Source organism: Lynx canadensis, chromosome A1 (genome assembly GCF_007474595.2).
Source record: "Lynx canadensis isolate LIC74 chromosome A1, mLynCan4.pri.v2, whole genome shotgun sequence".
Classification (NCBI taxonomy): domain Eukaryota; kingdom Metazoa; phylum Chordata; class Mammalia; order Carnivora; family Felidae; genus Lynx; species Lynx canadensis.
Window position 1 is genome coordinate 116719495 of NC_044303.2, and position 16619 is coordinate 116736113.

The 16619-nt window shown below is 44.6% G+C and overlaps 2 protein-coding genes and 1 long non-coding RNA gene across 3 annotated transcripts; 1 reads left to right on the forward strand and 2 right to left on the reverse strand.

Annotated features, from left to right (window-relative positions):
• Positions 1-12: 12 nt before the first annotated feature.
• On the reverse strand, positions 13-2238 carry NDUFA2 (NADH:ubiquinone oxidoreductase subunit A2). Its single transcript, XM_030319946.1, has 3 exons — positions 2098-2238; positions 1864-1970; positions 13-223 (listed from the first exon to the last, which is right to left on the reverse strand). Exons 1-3 carry the CDS (start codon positions 2196-2198, stop codon positions 132-134), a joined length of 300 nt encoding a protein of 99 aa, XP_030175806.1. The 5' UTR covers positions 2199-2238; the 3' UTR covers positions 13-131.
• A 150-nt stretch (positions 2239-2388) lies between these two features.
• On the forward strand, positions 2389-13204 carry IK (IK cytokine). Its single transcript, XM_030319762.1, has 20 exons — positions 2389-2529; positions 3079-3145; positions 5223-5315; positions 5655-5714; positions 6538-6705; positions 6876-6990; positions 7383-7453; positions 7652-7698; positions 8519-8682; positions 9189-9297; positions 9602-9641; positions 9801-10020; positions 10178-10196; positions 10665-10743; positions 11200-11280; positions 11535-11592; positions 12349-12437; positions 12600-12708; positions 12875-12909; positions 12997-13204. Exons 1-20 carry the CDS (start codon positions 2514-2516, stop codon positions 13022-13024), a joined length of 1668 nt encoding a protein of 555 aa, XP_030175622.1. The 5' UTR covers positions 2389-2513; the 3' UTR covers positions 13025-13204.
• On the reverse strand, positions 9822-16610 carry LOC115516859. Its single transcript, XR_003969689.1, has 2 exons — positions 15898-16610; positions 9822-10441 (listed from the first exon to the last, which is right to left on the reverse strand). It is a non-coding gene; the product is annotated as an uncharacterized LOC115516859 (long non-coding RNA).
• Between the last annotated feature and the right edge of the window lie 9 nt (positions 16611-16619).

Consider the following 16619-nt stretch of genomic DNA (forward strand, 5'->3'; position numbering starts at 1 on the left):
ATCCAGAGATGGTATTTTTCAGCACAAGCTTTATAAATAACAGAAGAACACATTTTCCCCACATTTTACTCAGTCCAGCATAGTCCAAGCTTTGGGGCTGTTGCTCTTAACAATTAGTGGAGGCTTCACCTTCAGGCTTTGCCACTTAGCACATTCTCCATGGCTCTGGTTACTTGATCAGCACTGAAGTTATTCAAAGAGACATTCTTCTCTTGGCCAAATGCTGAGGAGACAGAGAAGTAATTAAATATCCAATACGCACTGAGGGGGTACTAAGATATTAAAAAAAGGTCTTTGTCTTTAACTTACAGTTTTGTGAGAATAGGAAAAGTAATGAGATATCACCAAGATGTATTTGGGATGCCTAGAATTTATCCATTGGGTGTCAAACACCTCTAGGAAGCACAGGTCTGACTAGAATTTTGGCTGATTCTGGGTGGCCACAATGGGAAGGAAGGTGTTTTGGGGCAGTTTTTAGGGGCCTGGTAGGTATTTACTATTGAGCACAGTTTGCATGGGCCTAGCCTTGGCTAGGTGCCAAGTCTATGGCTCCCATAGTCCTAGTATAATACACTCATCTGTATCCATCTCCTCTAGTCTATTGACTTTTTACTCCCCATTAAAAAAATTGTTTATTTATTTTGAGGGAGAGAGAGACATAGTGCGAGCAGCAGAGGGGCAGAGATAGAGGGAGACATAGAATCTGAAGCAGGCTCTAGGCTGTGAGCTGTCAGCACAGAGCCCAAGTGGGGCTCAAACTCACCAACTGTGAGATCATGACCTGAGCCAAAGTCAGATGCTTAACCAACTGAACCACCAAGGCGCTCCCTCCCCAGTTTTTAATATATACTGCAGTTACCCACTGTTAGAACCAGTCTACCTTAAGTGTGATTTTATTTTCTCCGGTCATTCCTAGGCAAAGGTGTAGTTAAAAACTGTGACCACAATACCATTATTCAGTAAGTCTTATAGGTACTGTGTGCCTGCTATGTGTCAAGCCATTTAATTTTCAGATTATGGAAAACTTAAATTGGGAATATGAGCAAAAGGTGCTAAGGGCATTGTTACATAACTTGCCAGGGAATTCCTTATTGAGGAGGTGATACACATATTCAGACCTGAATAACAACAACCTGAATTACAACTAGCTAGCCATGAAAATCTGGTAGGAGTGCATCCTAAAAAGGGGGAACATGTGTAAAAGGCTCAACTCTGTTGTATCCTAGCTGCATAACCTTAGTTATGTTCCATAAAAAAAATTTTTTTTGGTAAGCTCCACACCCAATGTTGGGCCTGAACTCAACCCCCACATCAAGAGTCACATGCTCTTTTGACTGAACCAGCCAGGTGACCCTGCTGCATCAAAATTTTTATTCATCCTTCTCATCTCTACAATGAGAAAAAAACCAAACACCCCTTCATATGATTAATGAAGATTAAATGAGATTTAGGCAAGAAAGCACTCAACACACCTTAGCATTAATTACTCAACAGAATCATCTTAAGTTTTTGTTACTGAGATTCTCACACTACCAAGTATAGCACTGCCCGCATCTAATGTGTAAGGACCCACATCGATGGTAATTGACTAGCATCTCTTCTTCCCCATCTGAACCCCGTTCTGAATTACGAAAACAGCTCTTGGAATTTACGCAGTACCGGGCCCGTCTCCACACCTATGCTACTAGAGACAGGAAACTTCCTGTAACCGTGCAAATGTGAATTTATCTGAAACAACCTCAAAAGCAAGGACGAAGTCCGGGTTCCAGTCTCCCTACAGATTTCTGCTTGACCCCTGGATGACTCTGTCTCTTCAAACCATTGTTCTACCGAGCTCCTAGACCGCCCGCTTCCCCCGCTCACCGTAACGGGCCCAGAGCTTGGGCTGCACATCGGAACACTCGCGGATTAGGATTGGCAGGTCAGGGTTCGCCTTCTTCAGCTCCACATAGTGTTTCTCGATAAATTCCCTGTGGGGGGGGGGGCGGGAGAGAGCTGTGCGTGCTATCTACGCGCCGGCCTCCCCAGACACCCGGGAGACAGAGGTCATGACCTGGGAACCCCGAAGCTTACCGGCCCCACTACCTTGCGCCTCACCTGACGCCCTGACTGCCAGGCGAGCGCTGGCACAAGTGGACGCGAATTTCACGCAGGCCCAGTTTTGCCCGAATTCCGCGACTGGCTACAGCCGCCGCCATCTCCGCTAGCGCTTAACTCCCCGCCCTAGGACTTCCGGTCATGTTCTCTAATCCAACCAATCGCGGACCCTCCAGTTCCCGCGATATTTAGATGACGCAGGGGGGCAGGCTAAAGTTTAGCCAATGCCTTAAAAGCATTGCCAAGGAAACGTTCCGGTTTTTGTCCAATTTCTGGGCTAGCTGGCGGTGGCGGAAAGGTTGCGGAGCGCAAAGCACTGTGGGCTGTTCCTGAGGTGCATTGTGGGAAAAAGCTTGTCGCTGCTGTGTTGTCGCTGGAGCTTTAGTCATTGGTGGCGTTGAAACACCGCAGTCGAAATGCCAGAGCGAGACAGTAAGGCTCGGGTCATCTGTTCTTTATTACCTTCAGGACTTGGGACACTTGGCGTGTTGTTTTCGCCTCAGTTCTTAAGCCCTGTGTGGAATTTGGGGGGTGGAGAGAGGGCGGGGTGTGACGCTGGAATCTGGCGAAGCCGTTGGGTCCCGAGTGAAACCGGGAATCTCCAGACTGTTGTCTCTAAGCCTTGTCCTTGCCCCAAGTGACAACGGATGGTTTATCTGTGAACTATCCCTTATCCCCAGCACTTAATCTTGAATTGCACCAATTTATCTTTCACGCAGTATCTTAGATGTCATCTTCAGGAAGTCTTTGCTGATCCTCCAGCGCTGGTTTAGGGGCCCTCACCTCTGCACCAACAGCTCCTTGCATTTTCTCACTTCGGCACATAATTATGATCTATTGTCTCTGTCTTTGTTCTTACCGTTCTTCCTCACTATATTGTGAGCAGTTTGACGTGAAAACATCCGTATTGTTCGCTGATACATTCCAACTTTTGCACAGGGCCTGACACGAAAGAGATTTAGTGCCTATTATTTTTCTTAGGTGAGCCTTTCTCCAACCCCTTGGCTCCAGATGGCCACGATGTGGACGATCCTCACTCCTTCCACCAGTGAGTGTTTCAGTATGGGACTATGGGAATGAACTAGGGGGCAAGTAGAGTGGTGTGGTGACAGTGAAAAGAATTCTAAGTTGCAGCAAGGATGGTCCAAAAAATTGTGCCACTTGTTTCTTTATCTCTGTGAACTTTAGCTGGATCAGGTCAATTGCATCAAAGTATTAGAGAGGAAATTCTGGCCGGGAGGGTGCTAGTTTTTAAAGTTAATGTTTAATTACATATGATACAGAAGTTGATTCTTGTAGAAAATTAAAGTAGAAATAAGGGTAAATAACATCCCCAGTCCCTTTCTTAGAGGTAACCACTGTTCCTTTTTTACTTGTCTTTTTTTTCCTTTTTTTTTTTTTAACATTTATATACATACTTGCATGTCTGAGGAAAATATATTATTACTCTATAATTTGAAGTCTTAAAATTAAATGGTACGGTGTTGTGTATATATATCATTTTGCCACTTGGTTTTCCCCACTCCATATCTTGGAGATTATTATATATTTTTTTAAGTTTATTCAGAGAGAGGGAGGGAGGGAGAGAGGGAGGGAGAGGGAGAGAGAACACCAGTAGGGGAGGGGCAGAGAGAGAGGGAGAGAATCCCAAGCAGTCTCTGCACTGTCAGCACAAAGCTGATGTGGGGCTTGAACTCACGAACCATAAGATCATGACCTGAGCCAAAGTCAGAAGCTTAACCAACTGAGCCACCCAGGCACCGTTTGGAGATTATTTTCATGGCAGTAACAAGGACTCCCTTCTTGACCAGATTTTCATCAGGCTTCTCTGGGGTCTGTTTTTGACTAGGACTGTTGGGCTCCTGTTTATCAAAGAATGCTGTTAAGCCAGTTTATGGAGAATCCCCTTAAGTAATGAAGTAGGTCCAGTCAGGGTCCTTTTTCTACCCTTGATGCTTAAAAGTTCCTTTTAGTAATTTTTTTAAATTTTTTTTATGTTTATTTATTTTTGAGACAGAGAGAGACAGAGCATGAACAGGGGAGGGGCAGAGAGAGAGGGAGACACAGAATCTGAAACGGGCTCCAGGCTCTGAGCTGTCAGCACAGAGCCCGAAGTGGGGCTCGAACTCACGGACCATGAGATCATGACCTGAGCCGAAGTCGGACGCTTAACCGACTGAGCCACCCAGGCACCCCAGTAATTTTTTATAAGTCTCCAGTTGTCCCAGTGTATATTCAGAGTTGAGTGTCAGTTCCTCTCCCCTATTGCAGTAGTCTTTATTCCTATGACAGTAGTCTTTTTTTCCTTTTTTTTTTTTTTTAAGTTTTTTAATTTATTTATCAGAGAGAGAGTGCATGCCTGAGAGCAGGCGTTGGGCAGAGAGAAGGGGAGAGAGAGGCAGGTTCCATGCTGTCAACGCAGAGCCTGATGCAGGGTTCGAACCCATGAACTGCAAGATCATGACCTGAGCTGAAGCTGGACACTTAACCGACTGAGCCACCCAACTGCCCTTACTATGACAATAGTCTTGAACAGTGTCTTCCTTGGGAACACTTAGCAGGATTCTTTGCTAAAACTGGGCACAGCAAGCCCAGAAAGAGCCCGACTGAAGTTTGGCCAAGGAGTGAGTCTTTGTCATTGTACCAATTAAAATTATCTCTTATACCATTGTTGCTATCTACCCCACATTTGAGAAACATGATTTAATTAGTCTCTAGTTAATATACATTTAGGTTGTTTCCAAGTTTTTATTATCTTCATAACCGAAACTGAACCTTTTTTACAGGCCTTCTAATATACCTATGTGAGTAATTAGCAAAGCTAAATATAGGTGAATGGAGTTGCTAGGTCATAGGAGATACACATGTAAATTTTGATACTGCCAACTTGTCCTCATATTGGCTGTACTGACTTATATATGTTCCCTTCAGCAGAATGTTTACTTCCCACATTCTCACTCATACTTGATTTATCAGACTTTTTAATTAACACTGTGATGCATTAAAAGTGGCATGTTTTTGTCTTAGTTTGTATTTTCATGGTTTCCAGTAAAATTCACCTTTTTTTTACATACTCCTTTTCCAGTTTTTACTAGGTACTCATTTTTAAAATCTTTGCCTTCTAGGTCAAAACTCACCAATGAAGACTTCAGGAAACTTCTCATGACCCCGAGGGCTGCACCCACATCTGCACCACCCTCTAAATCACGTCACCATGAGTAAGTTCTGGGGTCTTCCAACCTGTCTCTTATTTCCTTCCTATGGAAAATCTACCAAATTAGATGTCTTAGGAACTGGAAGCCTAGTTATTTTTGAAGACTGTGATTCTGATTGTCTCCTGCTGGAGATTGAAGCTCCAGTGGAGACTGGGGTGCTTTAGGAACTCAGAATGTTCCACATACCACTTGTACTACTAGAGTTGCTGCTGGTGCTTAAATGGACAGAGGTCCATATGCACTCAGATACTGGGGTAGATATTGGGGAATATATGATTTTAATAGTGCTTCAGGTGGTTGTGATGTTTTCTAACGCTATCATTGAATTTCTTTGTCTTCTAGGATGCCAAGGGAGTACAATGAGGACGAAGACCCCGCTGCACGAAGGAGAAAAAAGAAAAGGTGAAGGAAGGATGGAGGAGTGTTGGGCTTTAAGTGTTGGATAGTATTTGGGGGAAAGGAGTAGGAGGTAGTAGTAGGAGCATAAAGATTAACATTTTCCTTTATTATTTTGAGGTTCTGTGCTTCACTGGAGAGGAAGGATAGGTAGAGTGGCAATTTAGGACTCTGGAGTCAGCCTGCAGTATTTTAATCTCATCTTTACCAGTTTCTAGCTGGATAGCCATGGGCATATTGCCTAACCTTTCTAATAGTATTCTTATGGGTAGAACAGAGAGTGATTTCACAACTTTTTATCAGGTTGTCATGAGGATCAGCTACGATATAAGTGCAGCTGATATAAGTGCATATAAGCACTTAGCACTAGTGCCTGACATATGATAACCACCCAGTAATACTTGTCTACTGTTATCACCATCATCATCATTATCATCATTATTCATTTCTATGATACTAAAACTTCTGGACCTGGTATTTTGCTGTTCCTTTCTTTCGGGGGAGGACCAGCAAGGAATGACTGACTTTCAGTTGAAATTTGGAAGGTGATAAAAATTTAGATAACTTCCTGGTTGCCCTATGGAAAAATCTCTACAGAGTTGGGTGGCATTGAAGAATTCTGAATTGACAGAATGTCCTGAGGTGGCATTGAAACACTGTGATCTGGAAGATGCTGTAGTTCTGATTTTGAGAACTATCAAGAGGTGGCCAGCAGTTCTATCAGGACATATATGAGTTTTCACCAGAGAGTTGGAGGAAACAGGAACAATCCTGCTGACCGTGGGATAACAGCTGGTGAGCTTTACGCATTGCTTTTCTCTTGTCACAGTTATTATGCCAAGCTTCGTCAACAAGAAATTGAGAGAGAGAGAGAACTAGCAGAGAAGTACCGGGACCGTGCCAAGGAACGGCGAGATGGTGTAAACAAAGATTATGAGGAAACTGAGCTAATCAGTACCACAGCTAACTACAGGGCTGTGGGCCCCACTGCTGAGGCGTGAGTACCATGGCAGCCAGGGTGTGATTCCCTAAGCATTCCAGAGTCCTGCAATCACAGTGTGAGTTCTACCTAACACTTTACCCACTTTGGAGCCTCAGCTGAGCCATTTCAAGAGGGACTTGAAGACATAAAAGACTATTCTAATGTGGTTCTCTTTCCATATATAGGGACAAATCAGCTGCAGAGAAAAGAAGACAGTTGATCCAGGAGTCCAAATTCTTGGGTGGTGACATGGAACACACCCATTTGGTGAAAGGCTTGGATTTTGCTCTGCTTCAAAAGGTGAGTCTTGGTGGGTGGGTGGAGAGTAATTCTAGAGTGCTGAATGCTCTTGTACAAGCCTTTCCAGGTGAAGGAGGGAGACTTCTGTTAGTCCAGACCATGTAGAAGGGCTAATGGTGGCTCTTGTTTAGGAGTAATTACTATTCATCCTTCAAGTGATCACCTAGGTATGGTTAAGCCCCATTCCTCACCTCCTACTTCCTGTACCTTTGCATAGCTCTTCTATTTCACTTATCATAGTTACCACATTTTGTTGTCTCTTCTGCTGTAAGCTCCCTTAGGGCAAGCACTGTATTGACTTATTTAGTATGGAGTCCTTAGTTCCTGGTACAGCAAAGTGTATAGTGGTGTTAGGTAAATGTACGTAATATGAATAAGTGTCTAAACTCTAGGTACGAGCTGAGATTGCCAGCAAAGAGAAAGAAGAGGAAGAACTTATGGAAAAGCCCCAGAAGGAAACCAAGTAAGTAAACATTGTGGAGAGCTTGAGAGTTTAGAAAAGTGGGACTTAAAGTAGGAACACTTTGGATTCTGTGTTTCCCTCTTTCTCTGCCCCTCCCCTGCTTTCACTCTGTCTCTCTCTCAAAAATAAATATTAAAAAAAAAAAAGATAAAAAAGTAGGAACACATTTAGCAAAAAAACTTATTTTTATCTTTCTAGGAAAGATGAGGATCCTGAGAACAAAATTGAATTTAAGACACGTTTGGGTGAGTACAGAATTTCTACGCTAAAGGTTGTACATTTTAGGTGAATTGTAGGGACTTAATGCTCTGAGCAGGATATGCTTCTCCTTTCCCTCAACCTGCTTTCCTCTATCTTGCCCCCAGAGTAGCTAGTTCTTATAAAATGCTCTACTAGAAATTGGATGTGGACTTAGTCATTTCATGTGTATAAGTTATTAATGTCTCCTCAATTATGTTGGAAGCTGTTTCAGATTGTGGTTTATGCATTAAGGGAAGTAGCTCGTAGCTTATGTGTTAAAGGAGGTAGCATGGTTGGTGATTAAAAGCTCAGAATTTGCAGTCTGAGACCTGGGTTTGAATCCTGGTAATGAAACTGCACTAGGCATGTGATATTAGGCACCTGACTTCACTTCACATTACCTGTTTGTCTGCAAAAATGGGGCTAATTCACCTCATGGGATTATTGGGGCAAAGAAAAGTAGTTTATGCACTGTACCTATCATGTTAAGCATCTTTCTTCCTCACAGGGCCTAATACAATGTGAGGCACATAGTGCTCTTGAGAAGACTTTGTAAAAGACTGGATAGGAGCTCAGGCTTTGGAGATAGACTGCCTGGGTCCCCTTCTTTATTCTGTTGCTTGGTAGCTGTATGATTCTAGGTAAATCATTTCACTCTCAACTTTTGTATCTTTATCAGTTAAAAGGAGATAGTAAGGCACATCTTACAGGGCTATTGTGAAGTTTGAGTGGGGGCTGGCACAGAGTTAAGCACTTGATAAATGGCAGCTGTTAATTGTAGAAGGTTCTCAATGGCTATGCTTGCTGCTCGTCCTGTTTTTGTAGGCCGCAATGTTTACCGCACACTGTTTAGGAGCAAGGCATATGAACGCAATGAGCTGTTCCTGCCAGGCCGCATGGCCTATGTGGTAGACCTGGATGACGAGTATGCAGACACAGATATCCCCACCACGCTTATCCGCAGCAAAGCAGATTGCCCCACTATGGAGGTAAGTGACTTGAGAGCCTCTTACGTGAGCCTTAAACCTGGGAACCAGCCTTGATTCTGCCGTGGGTCTCATCCACCACATTTAACCCATCACTGAGTCCTGTCCACTTTTCACTTTCTAAATTTCAATTTAGATTCACTGGAGTGATTTTTACAAATGGCTGGTGTGATCTTTTTCAACATGTACATTTTTGCCTCACCACTATTGAGAAGCTTTCAGTGATTTCTCATCGAGAAATTGCCCTTGCACCTTTTGGCCTTCTGAGCCACTTTTCACCATGATTCCCTGTTGTTGTTCTCCAGGGAATCCCAGCTCTCTTGAACGTGCTAGATTCACTTTTGACACAGATCTCTTTGTATATGCTATTCTGTTTGCCTGGAATCTCCTGTAACACCTTTCTCTGTTTTCACCTAGTTGGTTATAATTTGTCCTTTAGTTTGTTAAGTGAATGAAGTGAAGAGATTCTTGCTCTGTGGGATAATATCCTTGCTACCTGGGGTTTTCAGGCCCAGACAACACTGACTACAAATGACATCGTAATCAGCAAGCTCACCCAGATCCTTTCCTACCTGCGGCAGGGTACCCGCAATAAGAAGCTCAAGAAGAAGGATAAAGGTAACCCGGAGAGTTAGGGAGAGAAACCTTAACTCTGGAGGGGCATTTGAGGGTGGAACCATGGTCTGCTGGAGCCTTCTGTGTCTAGAACATTGGGGGGCTCCTGGAGAGCAGCAAAAAATGAGAGCAATAGAGTATTAACTTGGCTCACCCAGAAAGCAGTGGTCACCTTTGAGACTTGATGGGGGAGAGTATTGGGAGATTTTATTATCCCACCTTCTAAACAGATGGGCATTCAGAGCTGTTTAGGCTAAGTGGGAATCAACTCAGGAATATTTTGTTCACTACTCTCTTTATATCTTAGGGAAGATGGAAGAGAAGAAGCCCCCTGAAGCTGACATGAAGTATGTATCGTAGCACTGTCACCTGATGTGAGGGAGGAAGGAGCTCTTTGTTTCTTGTTTTTGGCATTTTGGGGAGGCCTTGGTGTGAGAATCTGGAGAAATGGCCAGGGAGAGTGGAAGTGGTGTGACTTTGGCAGCTAGGGATCTCTGTTTTTCTAGTATATTTGAAGACATTGGGGATTATGTGCCATCCACAACCAAGACTCCTCGGGACAAGGAGCGGGAGAGATACCGGGAACGAGAGCGTGATCGGGAGAGAGACAGAGACCGTGACAGAGAACGGGAGCGAGAACGAGATCGGGAGCGGGAGCGGGACAGAGAGAGAGAGGAAGAGAAGAAGAGGCACAGCTACTTTGAGAAGCCGAAAGTGGATGATGAGGTGAGATAGGACCCTGGTACCGAGTGGTAGAACTGCCCATCTCTGTGCCTGCCCAGCCAGGTAGGGTAGGGAGTTGATTCAGGGATTAGTCAAGTGGGGAGGAATGAGTGTAAATCCCTCATGGTGATACTCACTTCAGTTTCTCTTTTCTTTCCAGCCCATGGACGTTGACAAAGGTGGGTTGTATCTGAGACATCTTGAATTAACTCTGGTAGTCTTGCTTTGCCCTGGGCTGAGAGTCTATCCTAGAGTTCAGAGCTGGCAATGGTTGGGATTGTGGGACTTCTGGTCTGGGTTCTCATTAAGATCCACATCTTGCTTCATAGAATAGAAAGAAGAGGAGTCTGGAGTTCCCTCCCTCTTCCTGGGCAATGGCAGGCATATTTGCTCTGTTAGATACAATTCCTCCAGCTTTGCGGTTCTGAAAGACGTGAGGCAGGTCTCACCGGCCGTATTTGTACACAACCCCATTTCACCCAGAGTAGCTCATTATTAGTTGAAATTTGATTAAAATTATGTTAACTAAAAGAGTTTTTTCTGTTACTTAAAAAATGGTTTTATGAAAACAGGTTAGAAGTGTGTGTGGAAAAGAGGTCGAAAGTTCCTTGTTTGACATTCTGAATAGAGTTCCCTTTCCCCGCCAGGACCTGGATCTGCTAAGGAGTTGATCAAATCGATCAATGAAAAGTTTGCTGGATCTGCTGGCTGGGAAGGCACTGAATCATATCCTTTATTTCACTATGTTGTTGGATTCTAGAAAACTGTTACCCTGTTTCTTTCCAATTCCACCTACCTCCCTGTTTCCCCACAACCCCTGGCTCCCATCCTGCCTCTTACCTCTTATGGTGAATTTTGATAGAATTTTGCAGTCGTTGTGACTTCCCCTTTTTTTCCCCACATTTGTTCTTTTTTTTTTTAAGGTATTATTATTTTTTTTAAGTTTATTTCAGTAATCTACACCCAGTGTGGGGCTTGAGCTTAACAACCCTGAGATCAAGAGTCACATTCTCTTCTGACTGAGCCAGGCAGGTGCCCCATGCCTTTCCCATTTCTCAGAGGATTCACGCAAGCTCACAGCCTTCTCCTCACAAGTTTTCATGTTGGGGCTTCTAGGCCTTGGCCCTTCCTTCTTGAAGCTTTTCTGCTATAGGTAGAATTATTTTCTTTGACATAGCGTATGCTGAAGAAGCCAGAGGACAAGAAGCAGCTGGGAGACTTCTTTGGCATGTCCAACAGTTATGCTGAGTGTTATCCAGCCACGTATGTGAGACTGTTAAAGAAGGGAGGCTGGGATAATTGGACAATAAGTTGTGGGGAGGGGAATGAGGTGGAAATTTCATTAACTTGGACCCACGGGTACTTATTTGGATGAACTGTTCTTTGAGGCTCTGGGTGGGAGGTCTGGGGGTGGTGGTTGTCATTTTTAGGCATATGGCATCTTAGTTGGGTGGGTTTCTGGATAAAGCATAGGAGTATGGGTCTGCACCATCTCTTTAACTGTTGCTTCTCTCCAGGATGGATGACATGGCCGTGGATAGTGATGAGGAGGTGGATTACAGCAAAATGGACCAGGTGTGGAGTTGGAAGGATGGGTGGGGATTTGGGGGTAGTTACTCTTCAGCAGTATCCCCCTCCCCCCTCCCAAAAGATCTGTGTCTCATTTTCTGGGCCTTAACTTTTCCTCCACTGCAGCACTAAGAACAGCAGCATTGTGAGGTCATGAGAAGCTTAACCTTTAACGTATCTGTCCAGAAGCAAATGAGATATGCCCAAAATAGATTTATTTCCTACAAAATGCCAGGCTTTGATTTCTGTACTAGGCAGTAAGCAAGCCTTTAGTGCATAAAGAGAAAGGGTAGGAAGGAACTTCAGTCTTGAGAAAAATAACTGAATTTTATTCTAGCAGGATTGAAATGTTCTTCTCTGTCTTAGAAACAAAAATACCTTAACAAATAATACCATTAATGGTGGCGAAATTTCAACTAGTTTTTCCTTGTTTTTACTGCACTGGTTGAGCATGGTGTAATTCCATCTTGGAGACTTGCTGAACCCTGGCTCTGCCAAGTTTTGTGACCTTGACAACTTATTTTACTGCTTATGCTTCAGTTTCCTCATCGAGAGAATTCGGAGGAATATGGTTGTTTTTTAATAGAGTTTGAGGAAATTAAATAAGTGTTCAGAATAATGCCTGGTACATAGGAAGCATTTATTAGGGTGGGATTTATGAATGATGAAACAAGATTGTGGGAGAACCTGGCTTTATTAAGGGCTAAAATTCTGTTTCCACTGACATTTCTAACTTCCCTGTTCTCACTGTGTCTCTAACAGGGTAATAAGAAAGGCCCCTTAGGCCGCTGGGACTTTGATACCCAGGAGGAATACAGCGAGTATATGAACAACAAGGAGGCTTTGCCCAAGTGAGTTGTACTAAATATGGCCAAAGATTGAGGAGAGGGATGATGATGGGCCAGCCTACACCAGAACAGGTTCTCTAGTCACAGGGCCATCTGGGAACACCGTGCTACTGCTATGCAACCTCTGATGCCTTCTTTCTCTCAAATGTCCTTTATTGTTCTCAGAGCTGCATTCCAGTATGGTATCAAGATGTCTGAAGGGCGGAAGACCAGGCGCTTCAAGGAAACCAATGATAAGGCAGAACTAGATCGCCAGTGGAAGAAGATTAGTGCAGTAAGTGAGACTGCCTCTTAGGTGGATTTCATCTGAGGGAGACAGTGGCCCACAGATGCAGGAACAGGCAGGGGGTTGGAGAGCAAAGGAGAGCGGTCAGACTTGCGTCTTAGGTGAGCTTAGGCTCACAGCCTAACTGTTGTGTGTTAACTGTTCTTTTTTGTAGATCATTGAGAAGAGGAAGAAGATGGAGGCTGATGGGTGAGCAGTAGCATTTTTCCTCTGGGGCACTGTAATAATTGGTTAGAGTACTGATCTTATGCCAACTCCTTTTTCCTTCCATTGCAGAGTTGAAGTGAAAAGACCAAAATACTAATCTCTGGTTCCAACTGCAAAAAGATTCACCACAAGGATGTGCTTGCCACTGTTTGCTTTCTATAATTCCCCAAAGAGTTGCAAGGTGTCTTTCTGTGAATGTATATAAAATGTTGTATAATCATTTAGTTCCATTAAAACTGGTCAACCTGGGGGCACCCTGGGTGGCGCAGTCTGTTAAGTGTCTGACTCTTGATTTCAGCTCAGGTCATGATCTCATGGTTCGTGGGATCAAGCCCTGTGTCTGGGCTCCGCTCTGACAGTGTGGAGGCTGCTTGGAATTCTCTCTCTCCCTCACTGTCTACAAACCCTTCCCCCCTGCTCTCCCTCTCTCTCTTAAAATAAATAAACTTAAAAAAAAAAAACCCAAAACCTTGTTAACCTGCTATGCTGTCTTCTCTGTGTTCAGCATCCTCCTTTCAGGACCCCTGAATCACCAAGAGGAATTCCACTGATTGTGTAAAATGTACATGTGGAAAGTTAGCTCAGACCTTCTTTAAGCCGTGGTTCTAGATTGCTGGATAAGGATCCTAGCCAGGACGCCTAGTGGAGAAGGACGTAATGACCTCACTGATGGGCAAGAGGTAAACAGGAACATAAGGATGATTGGTCTCAAATAACAGAGGCATTCAGGCCCATATGTGGCCTATTCTTAGGACAGAGATTCCCTGGGAATTAGGGTCCACCCAATGGGCTACCAGTCTGATTTCAAGGTTGTGCAGGACTAAGCTCTAGGTGAAGGTACCTGAGGACAATCATGGGAATAAAAATGAATTTATACCCCCCCCCCCCCTCCACCCCGTGCTTTTAGTAATTCTAAGCACAAATTGCTGATTCTCTGGCTGAAGGGATAATCCTAGTAAGTGCCTTGGGGGGGGGGGGGATCCCTATGCTAGGCCAGCAGGGTTTGGTGCCCTTCAACACCCTGAAATGTTTGTCAATGCCCCAGGTGGGTCCCTGGCCTCTGAATCATTCCATCCCCAACCATTTCCCCCTCTCTGCTCATTGCTAGCACTTTGGTCTGGTGCTCATAGGGTCATCATTTATTTTCTGACTGGATGCCTAGCTGCCACTTCTTACCCTGAGCCCGAGACCTGTCCAAGAAAGCTAGAAGGCCACCTTAACCTTTTTGCCTTGCTTTTGGTCACTTTTAGCTTGATAGGGCAAGATCATTTGAGGAAGCCAGCTTTGTGCATGGCACCTAGAAGGATGAAATTGGGCCTTGTCTGCAGCAGCACCTAGAATGCCTAATATCAGACAGTGAAGGACATCCTTGTCTCATGGTTGAAGCAGCGGTCTCAGTTAAGGGTCACAGAAACCTGGCTCAGATAAAGATATCTAGAGGGTCATTAAATTTAACACCTGGCGTTTGGGGGTGTGTGGCTGGCTCAGTCCATAGAGCATGCGACTCTTGATGTCAGGGTCATGAGTTCAAGTGCCATGTTGGGCATAGAGCTTAATTTAAAAAAAAAAAAGACCTGGGAGTTGACTCAGTTTAAAATTCATTTCTGGGGGTGCCTGGGTGGCTCAGTCGGTCGAGCATCTGACTTCAGCTCAGGTCATGATCTCACAGTTCGTGAGTTTGAGCACCACGACAGGATCATTGCTGTCACCATGGAGCCTGCTCGTCCATCATTTGCATTCTCTCAAAAATAAAAAACGTTAAAAAAAAAAATAGTTTCTGGCTCTTTCCATGGCAGCAGAGCTCTTGCAATCATAGTCAATGTTCCTAAAACCCGCCAGACTTTCTGCAAGAAGTATGGCAAGCACCAACCCCACAGAGTGTACACAGTACAAGAAAGGCAAAGATTCTCTGTAAGCCCAGGGAAAGCAGCGTTATGACAGGAAGCAGAGTGGTTATGGTGGGCACACTAAACTGATTTTCTAGCAAAAGCATAAGATTACAAAGACGATTGTGCCGAGGGTTGAATGTATTGAGCCCAATAGCAGATCTAAGAAAATGCTGGCTATTGGGGTGCCTGGGTGGCTCGGTCGGTTGGGGTTCGACTTCGGCTCAGGTCATGATCTCATGGACCGTGAGTTCGAGCCCTGCGTCAGGCTCTGTGCTGACAGCTCGGAGCCTGGAGCCTGTTTCAGATTCTGTGTCTCCCTCTCTCTCTGCCCCTCCCCTGTTCATGCTCTGCCTCTCTCTGTCTCAAAAATAAATAAATGTTAAAAAAGAAAAAATTAAAAAAAAAGAAATCAAAGTGATCTTTAAAAAAAAAAAAAAGAAAGAAAATGCTGGCTATTAAGAAATGCAAGCATTTTGAACTGGGAGGAAATAAGAGAAAGGGCCAAATGATCCAGTTCTAAGGTTTATATTTGGTTATATTATGAAGACAATAACATCTTGAGGTTATGTTAAATAATGAAAATCAGTTTCTACAGAGGAGCCTGGCTGGCTGACTTGGTCAGTAGAACATGTAACTCTTGAACTAAAGGTGTGAGTTCAAGCCCCAAGCTGGCTGTAGAGCTTACTTTAGAAAAAGTTTTTGGGCGTGCCTGGGTGGCTCAGTCGGTTAAGGGTGGGTCTTTGGCTCAGGTCATGATCTCCTGATCTGTGGGTCATGATCTCACGGGGTTTGTGCCCCCATCGGGCTCTGTGCTGACAGCTGGGAGCCTGGAGCCTGCTTTGAGTTCTGTGTTGCTCTCTCTCTGCCCTTCCCCCCTGCTCACACTCTTTCTCGAAATAAACATTAAAAAAAATATAAAAAAAATTAAAATCAGTTTCTGCAAATATCACCAAGACTTGTGGACATGACCGAGGTCCTCTGGTTGTCCACATGGTGAGTGACAAGGACCCCCAACACCACATGGCAATTTTTCCATTCACACAGGACATTGAGCTTCTCTGAGGTCCCTCACCTCACTCACCTCTTATTAAGGGCTTTGGGCATCAGCATATGTCTTAGAAGGCTTAGCATTACAGTTATGTGAGAAACTTATCTTCAACCACAGAAGCTGTGCTCTTTATGTTCCCCACCAGAGAATGCTCCCATCTTTATGGAGCCTTTGGTAACCAGAATGTTCAGAACGTCAACTGTTGTGCCCATTTTCCTCTTCAGCAACTCCTTGGCAGCTCTGAGCACTGTTGGTCTGGCCCACTGAGAGTATGCAACCAAACTGTAGGAACCGGCAGGACGCTGTTCCTTTGGCCCGGAAGATGTGGAGCACGGAACGCAGCAGCTTAAGCGTGCGCTTGAGGTGCTTGCTGTCCAAGACCCCGCGTATCAAATTCTCGCGGTGTGGGGCTTTCGCTGCTGCCGGACTAACCTGGAGGCCGTCGATGGGCTTCACGAAGCCTCGAACTGCTGGCGTCCCCTTCTGCTATCTCGAGGGCGGCAAATCATCCTTTATAGTTGCGGGAGGGAGTACCCTACCTGTCAGCATCGATCAGGATGAGGGGAAAGGACTTAAAGGCAGTTCCCAACTTTAGGTGATTTGACCAAGGAGAGCAATGACGGTTGTGCCGTCTACCTGGCCAAAAAAAAGGGTCACGGCAACACGGAGAACTACAACTTGAGGACCAGGTCCCCGGGATGCACTACACCTACGATACCTGCAGCCTGCCGGGACTTTACGCGTCTTAGCGCCAC